This window comes from Charadrius vociferus, unplaced genomic scaffold (genome assembly GCF_000708025.1).
Source record: "Charadrius vociferus isolate BGI_N301 unplaced genomic scaffold, ASM70802v2 scaffold600, whole genome shotgun sequence".
Classification (NCBI taxonomy): Eukaryota; Metazoa; Chordata; class Aves; order Charadriiformes; family Charadriidae; genus Charadrius; species Charadrius vociferus.
In genome coordinates this window covers 286,743-298,869 of record NW_009646404.1, presented here as the reverse complement: position 1 = coordinate 298,869, position 12,127 = coordinate 286,743, and the positions used below count along the sequence as shown (strand labels likewise).

The 12,127-nt window shown below is 48.1% G+C and overlaps 1 protein-coding gene across 1 annotated transcript in view; it reads right to left on the bottom strand.

The window, feature by feature from the left end:
• The window catches only part of GFER (growth factor, augmenter of liver regeneration), a 14,161-nt gene extending 2,078 nt beyond the window's left edge, over nt 1-12,083 (bottom strand). The window contains exon 1 of the mRNA XM_009894962.1: nt 12,078-12,083. Coding sequence (XP_009893264.1) covers nt 12,078-12,083 — 6 coding nt within the window. The remainder of the gene's footprint in view (nt 1-12,077) is intronic.
• Nucleotides 12,084-12,127: the final 44 nt, after the last annotated feature.

Below are 12,127 nucleotides of genomic sequence, written 5' to 3'. Positions count from 1 at the left end.
CATCTTGGCGCCGCGGTGCACCACGGGCCGGGGCAGCCGCCGCGGGAGGCCGCCATTTGAATTGTCCCCGGTTTCCCTCAGGCGGGAGCAGCGTGAGGAACCGGGGTCGGGGCCGGGGCTACAGCTTCGGGAGGGGCGGGATGGCATCGCTGTACTCCCGGCCGGGCGCCGGCTCGAGGGACGGGGCTTTTCGCCGGTGTGGATGAAGAGACTCAGCCCGGGAGTTCACCGTTAAACACCACACACAGAAGTGCACGTTTCTGGTGTGGGTTGTTGGGTTTTTGTTTGTTTTTTTTTTTGCCAATAGAGTAGCAGGCTCTGGGTTTGAATCGTGTGTTTGAAGAGAACAGGGCAGGTTTTCCTTCACACGGGGCAGTGATGCGAGCCTCCCGCCAACGCTTGTCCACCTTGCACCTGCATGTCTCTGTGTGTGCATATATATATATATATATATATATGTGTTGTGTGCGTCAGAGCTTGTGGCACGGAGCAGTCTCCTACATGCCAGCGGTGGCGAAGGGCCCCTCAGTGTTGTCTCCAGCACAGTGATACAGTCAACAGTGTGACTTAAAGGGCAATCAACAGGCTGAGAGAGTTGGGGTTGTTCAGCCTGGAGAAGAGAAGACTTCGGGGACACCTTATTGCGGCCTCTGAGTACTTAAAAGGGGCTTTTAAGAAAGATGGGGACAGAATTTTAGCAGGGTCTGTTGCAATAGGACAAGGGGTAATGGTTTTAAACTAAAAGAGGGAGATTTAGACTAGATATAAGGAAGAAACGTGGGTGGTGAAACACTGGGCCAGGTTAACCGAAGAGGTGGCAGATGCCCCATCCCTGGAGGCATTCAAGGTCAGGTTGCATGGGGCTCTGAGCAACCTGATCTGGTTGAACATGTCCCTGCTTAATTGCAGGGGGGTTAGACTAGGTGGCCTTTAAAGGTCCCTTCCAAACCAAACCATTCAATGACAACTCAATTCCGACTTGTGCACCTGTAGCAGAACACACCCGTATCAGATTTTACAGTTTTGGCTTGTAAAACTATATTGAGGAAGGGTTTACTTATTATTTTCCCAGACCGTTTGCACATGTTACACAATGTATGTGGAAGAAGTTAGCCCGTGGCTGGGTGCAGCTGGGGGGAAGGAGAGCCCAGGTCTTGCCCCAGCTCTTCGGTCTCGAGTGGACATTCAGCAGCTCTCCTTTTACTCCTGGCAAGCCACAGGCTTTGCAAAGATGTGAGGATGGTGACCCAGCTCCGATCAAACCTGGGTGATGGTTCAGCATGGCATCAGCTTCAGAGCTGGATCTCTCAGCCCTTGGAAAGGTTAATTACCTACAGTTTGGCGCCTTGTTAAAAGTACGGGTAAAGCTTTTGGCTGATTTGACAGCCAGAAGCGCAGGGGTGATTCTTGACAGGGGTCAGAGGTTGAAAAGTCAGAGAGCAGCACAGACTTGCTCTTTTCCTTCTTTTTGGCTTGGCACTGTTGTGCCATTAGAGGTTTTGAGGCCACACGATAAGTCTCCCACTGAGAACAATTCTAGAACGTGAACTTTGTATCTCCAATTTTGTATCTCCATTTCCACGTTTCACCTCTTCATGTCCTGCAGGTCAAGTGAAAAATATGATTATTTTGTTTAATGTGAACAAATACATGGCTGGGATGGAGGTAGACCAAGATACCATCTTCAGAAATCCTATATTGGCTATCTGGGATAGGGTTTTGCCTGCCTTCCCTCCTTCTCTGTCCCTTCAGGCAACACCAGCCCTTTTCCTGTCCCGTAGCACCTCCTGCCCCTACAAAGGGCTGTACTTCTCCCCATCCTATTCCTTCCAGGCTATTTCGTAGCCTATTTGAAATGCATCTTGAGTCTTTTCCCTGATGTTAAGTGCTGTTGGGCTGCCAGTTCTGCAAAGATACAATTTGTATGAAAGTTGCTGGAAAAATACTGATTTTCAGCTGTTATCCTCTGATATATTTAACACAGCATGGTGTAAAATGTTTAGTGGGTAATGCATCATTTTAGAGAAATGCTTCAAAGAGTTGCCCTCAAGAATATTTCAAACCGTAGTGTGCTTTACGTGAAAATGGCCGATCTAGTTCCTTGTCTGTGTAGAACTGGGCTGAGGATCTGGATCTCTATCTTTGGGCCTCCTATTTACCACTGCTCCTTTTTTTTATTATTATTTGCAATTTCATGAGAACATTTTTTTGCTGCTATTTGTGAGGGAGGGAGAAGAGACATGAGTAACTGATAGGAGCTACTGAAATGGTTTTGTCTAAAGTTATAGGCAACTATGTACATAAATTTTACACACGAAGAAAAGATCAAGTAGGGGAAAAGACATTCTTTACCCACCAATAAATATTGAAATAGAGTTGATGACCTCATTCTTCTTTTTTTTTTTTTTTTAAATAGAAGAAAGAAAGGTATGCTGGTATCTGGTAGAAAGACCCAGGGAATCCCCTACAGGGCTTTATTGCTTAGCCTTCAAGCAATTAAATTGTTGCGGAGATGTTTCTAAGTCAAAGCAATCTCTTGTTTGGCTGTTAACAGTCTGTTTGCTTCCTCGTTAGTGATTTCATTTATTGAGTTAGTTAAAATATAGGCATGTTTTACTTTTATTTAAAAGGGAAATGTTCATAACCTGGAAAGAAGCTGTTGTTTACAGAGGGATTTGTGCTCAGTGTTGCTTCCCCTGCCCCTTTTCTGGTCAGCTGTAAGAGCAGAGCTGGCTCTTTAGGAAAAGGTGCCTTCAGTTTTCTCTATTTGCCCTCACAGCCAGCATTATCTTGTTTCAGAGCAGGCAAGGAAAAAAAAAAAAAACCCAGAGAGATGCTCCGATTCAAATCAGAGAGAGGAAATCCACTTTCCTGTCTCTAATTGGATCCAAGCGCAGAGCCTAATTAATTCCATCCAAAGGAGGGAACGTAGCGCAGTGCAGAGGAAGGATGCAACAGCCCTCCTTCCTGCTGTCGCTTGGGCAGCCCTTCTGTTACATCCCGGCAGGAGCCTGGGGGATACTGGTGTTCAGCCCCATGTCCCTTGCCGGGACTGTGTAACACTGGAGCATCCCTGTGCATCCTTGCACCGCTGCTGCCCCATCTGCTCCCAGCCTGCCCGAGGGCGCTCAGACCAGGCAGAGAAGCTGCAGCACAGTCGGGCAACATGCGAGCTTGGTGGGGACGGAGCTCTGGGGCTGAAGGAACCTGCGGTGAGCCTCGGCAGGTCGGTGTGGTGCACGCTCCCACCTGGCCCTCTGGTTCCAGCACTGTGATTTAGGAGCTGGCGCTGTGGTAGACCCTGTTACCAAATGAGCTCCTAATAAAGACCCCTCCTAAGACCGGCTGCTTGCTGGGAGCAGGGAGCAAAGCACGGCTCCATCCCACATGGCCCGGCCAAGGCTTCCTCGATCCGTGGTCCAGGCGCCTGCTGACAGTGGCACCTTGCAGTGCTCCTGGGCACGGGCGCTGCCAACAAAGCGCCTATTACTCAATTACTTATGTCTGCGAGATTGGGCTCGCTGAAGTCTACTAAATAGGTGCCTCTTCCTAACAGCTGCTTAATCTGTGACCGGAATAGGGTAACGTGCAGGATGGCAATGACCGTCATTACCAGGAAGCGCTTGAGAAAATGAGAAGGGTGTGTTTGTGTTTCTCAGAGGAAGACTGCTGTTTGATGTTCTGCTCTTACCTTGCTAAGCAAGAGCTTGGGAGCTGGCAGGTGACGGTGCACGGGGAAGGAAGGAGAAACGGGCTGGCAATGGGAGATGACCTGTACTCGAGGCCCGATACACATCCCTCTGCTCGCTCTCTAGTGCAAGGGCAGCAGCTGGGGCTGGACACCCCCATGGCCCTCTGAGCCCAGTGGCACCGTGGCCAGAAAGTCGATTCAAGATGGGCAATGCATGACACAGGCGTGCTCAGAGTGGGCTTTGGGTGAGGACAAAGGCCTGAGCTTAAATGCAGCTCCTGAGCAAAGGAGGGGTGACCCAAGGAGGGGTAGCCCCAAGAAGGGGTGGCCCCAAGAAGGGGTGACCCAGGGAAAGGTGACCCCAAGGAGGGGTGACCCAAGGAGGGTCTGCACAGCCCACTTTCTAGGATGCAATGGGAAGGCATAGAAATGTAACAGCCTGCAGAGCCAGTGAGCCCAGACTGCCTGCTGGCTTGTGTTTTGCTTCATTCCTGCGATAAAAAGTTAGATTTTGACCAGAGAACAAGAAATAACATTCACGAAGCCTTCTGCTTCATTTGGGCACCTAAACACCACCGACGTTTTGTGAATTTATTATTATTAATTTATTTAAAGTTCTTTAGAAAATACCTCTCAGGATTCTTACTTGTTTTTTGTGATGGTTTTATAGACAGCTCCAGTCGAATGTAACTGTTGCCCTCTCCAGGGAAATATACCAACAGGAAGCTGACTTGTATTATATGTAAGGATGAGAGCCTAAAGTCCAACCCGTTACAAACCCAGCATCAGGAGTTAGTCATGCAGTTGTTTGTGAAATTACAGTCAACTAGGAAATAGCAGCATCAAAAAATAATGTATATTTCCAGGTGAGTGAATCATATTGAACAGTTTTGCTTGTATACAAGAAACACATAATCTGCAAAATTTCCCAAGGCATAAATTTGTCTCCTGATTATCAGGAAGGTGTCTGCTGCCAGACTGACACACTTCACCGCCAGTGAATGGGTGAGACTTCAATCTCAGTTCAGATCTGTCCAGAGCTATTAAAATCTGTTCAAAACAGTCTGAGGTGTAAGACTTCGCACAGAGTATACCAAGACTCTTCCTTGCTCAAATCTGGGTGTCTATACCCAGGGACTGCAGTATATTATTTTAAAGTTTGTGCCGTTTTTACATGTGGATCCTCTTGCTGATTAAAATGAGAATTCAGAAGTGGTGGTGTATATATATTTGCAATGGTAGGGCTAGGGAGAAAACCAAATTATTTTCTGCAAGGTGATACAGCCAGTGCTCCGATGCTTGTGTCGTGTTCTGGTCTCCTACACCCCAGACTTTCTCTGAGCACCCCTGGAATCAGTTAATGCGTTCTGAGCACAAACACAGCAAAATTGGGATTTTCCTTTTGTGCTTTTGAAAAATAAAGCACAAAATCTTCAGCAAGCAACTCCCGTTCCTCTTGGCTTTGTGAAAGGAGTGTGGCCCGACTGCCCTCTGCCAACGGCAGGAGAGTTCAGGGTGGGCTCCAGCGTGGACAGGGCCTTCTGCTGCGGCGGCAGAACCGACCACACAATAGGAGCACCCTTTATTTTTGTAAGAAGATGCTATTTGAAGTTCATTAAAAAATGTTGGAGCATCTGTTTCTCATGTGGATTTTGAGAGTCCTTCCTTATTAAAGACTCCCATTTTCATCTCCTAAAAATTAATTACCCTGTTGTTATGAGAGCTGTGCTTTTAAAATTGCTTGTCCCGTACAGGACAGGTACATCTGGAGGTTTCTGTCTTTTTCCTCATCCGTATACAGCTCTCCTTGGTTGTTGGGTGATTCCTTTTTCTAGAAGTAGTCAAAGCATGTGGACAGTAGTGAGTCTCAATCAGTGGTGGAGGAAGAGAATTTTCTCAGCTAATAATTGCTATGAGAATGTGTTGAATCGTTAAGAATTAAACATTAATGAAACAACACTTCTTCCACATTACTCTTCTCCCTGCCAGGCTTTTGAGTGAAGATTCAGTACTGTTTTTCCTGTTTTCTGAAGTGAGAAAGGAACACAAAGGTTCCTTATATTCGCTCCGAAATAAAGGTGAACTTTTAACTTGAGCTACCAGTGCTGGTGGAAACACCGGGAGAGATAACGCACTTTGCATATTCTGCTTACTGATGGCAGTGTGGAACGAGGAAAGGGTAAGAATAGCACAAGTATTTCTCTGACTAATCTGGGAGGAATACAACGGTGTTGTCTCTCATCAGACTTTACCGTATTTAGCATGAAGTAAGAATAGATTTTGCCCAAGTGAAAACAGTATTTCTACAAGTTCACCGGCGCTTGCTTCGCTTGCCGTGGCTGTACAGGTTGTATCGATAGGGTTTTCCTCTGATGGGTTTCGGAGCGTGCGGGGCAGGCTGTGCACTGTGGAGGCACAGCCTCCTCCGGGCTGAAATCCCTTGGAGACTCAGCCCTGCCTTCTGTCTCCCTTCGCATCCCGTAGACGGGTCCCAGCACGAACACATGCTGCGTTGGTCTCGTAGCACGCAACGCACTCATCAAACACTTTTTTTTTTTTTTTTTCTCTAGGAAATGATGCAGGAAACTTTCTCTTGCAAGGGCTTAAGTTACATTCTCATCCTTACTGGAAGTTTTCTTCTTGAATCATGCTTTTGTCCTTTGCGTAACCTTCGAAAAACATGCCACTTTTACAAAGGAGCTATGAAATTATTGCAACAAGTGCTTGTTAAACAGGGGCCTGTCAGTCGTGCCCCGGGCGGTGAGCAAACCTCTCACGAGAAGCAGCTTTCTCCCTGGGCTGGGCAGCTGAATCCCAAGGGCATTTCAAGGAAAATTTGCTCTGTTGCTTCCACCCCTCACAGCCAGCAGATGTGAGGTTTGAGGGAGTTTGATGTGCTACCGTGATTTGATACCAGCTGTCTGGCTACGGCCGTGCTGTCAGTGACCCAGGGGAACGGGGACCCCCGTGGCCTGAGCCCTGGGCTCCTGCACAGGGACAATAACCAAGGATGCCCCAGGCATAAATCCATTACAGGTGATTGCAGATTAAAAGGAGTGGGACTCATGCTGAGATGGGAGGGTGGCAGAGGAGGGCAGAGCATCTCTGCTCTCCTAATGGAATGGAAGAATGGAGAATGGAAGTGCCCAAGGAAGCCAGCCCCTCTCCACGTGCTCTCCACAGCGATCACGTGCAGTTTCCTTGTGGAAAAGGCAGATCGAGGGCTTGTAGAAAACGAACACTCTCTTTTCCCAGCACTGCCATAGGAGGCCTTGCTGGCTGGGACTGTTTCTAAGAAACCTCGGGTAGCAGCATTGCAAAATTACCTTTTTTTCCTTCCATGCTGCCATACCAGTCTGAGCTGGTGGAGAACAGAGAAACATGCTCAGCCTTAATGGATCTTTGGTCTCTGTAGTGGGAGAAAACTTACAAGCTGCAGCAATTTGCTGTGATCCGAATGAGAATTCAACTTGCGGGTATTGCTCAATGCGTTCTTGGTGCTGTGTACACACAGCAAGTTCATCACCTGCAAAGGACAGTCCCGCACACAGCCCCGGTGCAGATACCTACCGTCCAGCTCCCGGTATTTTACATACAGTGCCAGTTACCACAGCTTTTCATAGAATCATAGAATGGTTTAGGTTGGAAGGGACCTTGAAGATCATCGAGTTCCAACCCCCCTGCCGCAGGCAGGGACACCTCCCACCAGCCCAGGTTGCTCCAAGCCCTGTCCAACCTGGCCTTGAACACCTCCAGGGATGGGGCAGCCACAGCTTCTCTGGGCAACCTGGGCCAGTGCCTCACCACCCTCAAAGTAAAAAATTTCTTCCTAATGTTTAATCTAAACCTGCCTTCTTCCAGTTTATAGCCATTCCCCCTCGTTCTATCACTACATGCCCCTGTAAAAAGTCCTTCTCCAGCTCTCCTGTAGCCCATTTAGGTGCTGGAAGGCCACAATAAGATCTCCCCGGAGCCTTCTCTTCTCCAGGCTGAACAACCCCAACTCTTTCAGCCTCTTCTCATAGGAGAGGTGCTCCAGCCCTCGGATCATCCTCGTGGCTCTCGTCTGGACACGCTCCCACAGGTCCGTGTCCTTCTTATGTTGGGGATTCCAGAGCTGGATGCACTACTCAGGTGGGGTCTCACGAGAGTGGAGTGGCTCATGCTTGAGCCCTGTCTATCAGAAAGTAAATCTGCCTACGAGTAGTTAGTGGACCCCTGCGCTGAAGACGGATGTACATCTTCCGAAGCTGCTGTAATGCAGCCGCTTCTGGGGGTGGAGGAGTGCGGTGCTGCTGTGCGTGCTCAAAGTCTTTCTGAATCGGATTCCGCTGCCACCGAAAAATGCTTCAGCAGCTGCTGAAATTAGCAGGAAATGAAATACCTTCTTCTGGATTAGTTATTGCAAAATCTCTCATCCCAGCCTGCGTGAAAGTTCAACTGCTTCCTTTGTTTATGAGGTGAAGGATATTTTTGTCAACTCCAGTGTTTGATTTTTTTTTATTTTTAAATAAGGGTCTGTTTCTCTATTTATTGGAAGTCTAAAACTTCTTTGTATTCTTAAAATCAGCTTTTAGCAGCTGGGCTTTTCATTAAAGGTGCTGATAGGTCATGTATTATCGCAGGTAACCTTCAAGGACAGCAAAGGGCAGGTTTTGATCCTGAAAGTGATGGTGGGAAAAGATGAAGCTCTCCAACTGGTGTTGTTCCAGGCGAGGGGCCCCCTTGGCTGTGCCCGTGGCTCCTTTCCATACGTCTTTCTTGCAGCCGTAGTATCTCAGGGGTGGTTTGAGGATTTTTTCTTTCTTTGCCTTCCCCTGGTGAGTTTGTAAGAGGTCAGTGAGTCTAACCTCTAGCAGTTCCTCCCGTTCTGGGCATAGAAATAGAAATGCCTGATTTAGAGTCCCACATATCTGCAACTATGAGATGTGCAGGTCACTAACCAGCCCCGACCTGATTTCTGTGTGTGGTAAAAGCTGTTCATAACACGCCTCCTTCTCTTTTTTTGTGTGTCTCCATTTGTGACGAGGCTGTTGCTAGTTAGACTTGGAAAATGGCTGTGGTGGAGCTGGTGAAGAGCCGCCTTTGGCTACCCCTGAGCATCTGCACACTCAAACTCTACTTCTGGCTCACGTCGGATGTGGCGAGGGCTTCTTCCAGTCACTTGTCCCACCTAGGCTGCTGTACGCTGGGTAAACACACCCGATTAAGTTATTCCTGAAATGAAAGAAAAGCAGACCCTAAGTGTTTATTTGTCATGGAGATTTTACACTTGGTGGAGGAGAGCTGGTCTTGTAATGGAAATAGCGCAGGGGCAGCCCGGGTGGCCAGGGGGACTCTCTGAAGCCACTGGATGACCAACCCTGTCCTTCAGACCGTGGGCTCTTTGGGACAGGGACTCTGGTGTGATTCCCCATGACTATATCTTAGTCACTTTCTGTGACACAAACAGTATCTCATAGACGAAGAGCAGCTGTTTACGGCCGTGGCGATGCTCCTCGAGCAGCGGGAGGCAGAGCTCCAACTTTGTGCGGTGTGCGTGACTTTCTTGGAGCGGGCTGCAAAACATCCACGCTTATTCTGGAGGAAAACTTGTGTTGCCTCAGTCTTGTCAAACCTGGACAGTCCCCTCCTATATATTACTTGTTAATTTATGATCTCTATTGTACCTTGTAAAATGACTACAGAAAAAAGTAACTGCCATCCTCAAAACCCATGTGAATAAATACTGGTGATGAAATAGCAGCTCCCAGAAATACTGGCTGGGTTTTACTTTTTCCAGGCAGACCAATCCTACCCTTTGGTTAATAATTACACATAGGAGGTACCAATTTATGGCAGGATGATATGGCTGTAGAAAAGACAAAGTAAACTTGATGTAATATCAGGAAAATGGTTTTGTTCTGGGGCTTTTTTTAGTAAGTGTGCTTGAATGTATCCAGCAAAGAAGTGGAATTAATGGCCTCTTCTAATGAGTTATCCATCCTTCCCAACAGAAATGGCCCTGACCTGTCAGGGCTTTGTGAAAGAGGAGCAGTAACGCTGCTGAGGAGTGCTCATGCCAATCCAGAGGTGATTTGGCACCGACCTTCCTTCGGTTTTGCAGATGGTGTCACTTTAGACTGATACGACGTGATTCATTAGATCAGTCTCTTGAGTAGTTTCTTGACATCAAACTTGACAACAACAACAAGCCAACCATCATTGATACTCAGTGATAACAGCTGCAGAGCCTTGAACAGAGGTCTCTGGGATGACACCAGAAGTGCTGTTATCCCTGAGCAGCGCCTGGCCATTCCTCTCCCCCCCACACCTCTGTTCTGCATTGCAGTGACCTTTGCTTCTGCAATACGCTTTCCCAATAACTAATTATTGAGTTTTGAGTAGTTTTGCTTGTACTTCACTTTATCCGAGGTCCTTGTCACCAGCCAATCTCCCTGAGAAAAATCGGCTCTCCAAACTGCATGGCTGGCTCTCCAGCCGCAGGTCACCTGCAAACCTCCAGGTAGTTTCACCTTCACACCATAACATTTCACTGTCTGTTTTCCACCCTGCGCTTCTGCTCGAATTCTCTGGGAACTGTGAAATATGGCAAAGCCTTTGGAACTAGCAACTGGCAAAACCAAGGCTGTTTCCTACTCTTCTTACTTTCAGCGGCACCCGCAGAACCCGCTGACATGGAGCGACGTGCTGGCTGAATCTCCCCATGCCATCTCCTGCACGTACAGAGATTGCAGCTCCTCTAAGATCTTAATTGTCTTTACCCTTTCCTACTAAGGGTAAATATGTTTAAACCTTTACGCTCTTGGAAATACATTGTGTTTTGTGTTTACTCTGAGACGGGAAACCAATCAAATGTGCTCTGTTGAGCGTCTTGGTTCCAGCGATCTCTGAGAGCCACAGAACCGAGCCACGCGAAGTTCGAGCTTGGCCCTGGCTTGGCTGCCAAGCAGAAGCCTGTGAGTGTGGGTAAGATGACAGGGAGTTGGCGAAGGGTTTTACCACCTCAGAGACTGGTAGCTTCTAGATAAGCACTGTCGTAAAGAATAAACTCGCTGGATGAACCGATTTCCTCTCTGTCCATAAAAAAAATTACCTTTGAGCCAGGTAGATTTAACGGCACGTGCTTTCGGTGGGCCCTTTGTAAACAGAGGGATGGAGGGTCCGATTCCGGGGCCGTTGAGGGCAGCAAGCTGCTTTGCATTGCCTTTCTATGGGGCAGCTCCTGCCTGGCTTCATCAGCCAGGAAGTGCCCCGGAGATGCCATCGAAGGGGTTTTCCCACCAAACCCACACACAGGACCAAACTGCTCTCTTTATAACCTTCTCTTCCCAACGGAGGGCAGATAACCAGCAGCAATTGATCAAACTGTAATGAAAACACTTCCTTTGTCCCCAGAAACTGCCATCCTGCTGTGCAGGCGCAGCCTCACATGCTCATGAAAAGCAAACCAAGGCCCTGCTCAACGTATTTTCTGGCCATCCAGAAGGAATCTTCTTTGGCTTCCTTTTCAGATTCTGGGGGGGTTTTTTTGGTAGATGAAAAATCATGTGCAGCTGTTGCTGAGGGTTTTGAGACACCAGGTGTAACTGGAAAATAAAAGGGAAGGCAGGGCTGAGCCTCTCAATTGGGGCTCCAATGATGATAATTATTCAATTTAGGCTTCATCAAAGAAGAGGGGGAGGGAAGATGGAGAAGGCGGTTTGATCACACAGGTGCCCATCAGCCAAGTCATAACCTGAGGCATGCTAAAGGCAGCAGTTCAGCAAAAGGACAGGCTTTCCAGGGCTGTAATTACCGGTCTTGCAGTGCCTCCGGGCAGCGGGAGCTGGTCCGTGGGAAGAGCTGTTGGTTGCCCCGGCTGGGTATGGACACCTGGCTTGATGCAGGACAGAGCCCGGGGCACTTGGAGCTGAGTCTCCATCGTGTATGTAGACCTGAGAAGCTTTGGGACTTTTTCAGTTACAGCCCGGGGACGGGTTTGTTCATCCTTTGCTCCAGCAACATCGGCATCAGCATCTCCCACTGTTTTCTGAGAACATGCAAATATTGATATAGGTACCAGAAATCCATTTAAAGCGAAGTATCTCAGCACGTGGGACAGAGCAGTAAAGAAAAGAGATTTGTAACAGCTTGCACACACGTCAAATTGTGCCTGATTGGTGCTTTACAACAAACCATCTTCTTAATCTGTTTTGGGGACTGGTGTGAGCGCAGCCTGAGCTGCAGGCAACTCCGACGGGCACGTCTGTGCAATATAACCATAAACACAACATGTCCATCCCTGGAAATGTACTTCACTTCACAGCCGGTTTTGCTGCCCCAGTGACCTCCCTGACACCCAGGGATGATAACCGGACCCAGCCGCAGGGCCAGGCTCGCTTACCGGCATGATTTTGGTAAGGATGTGATAAGATAAGATGCTTCTCCTCTCCA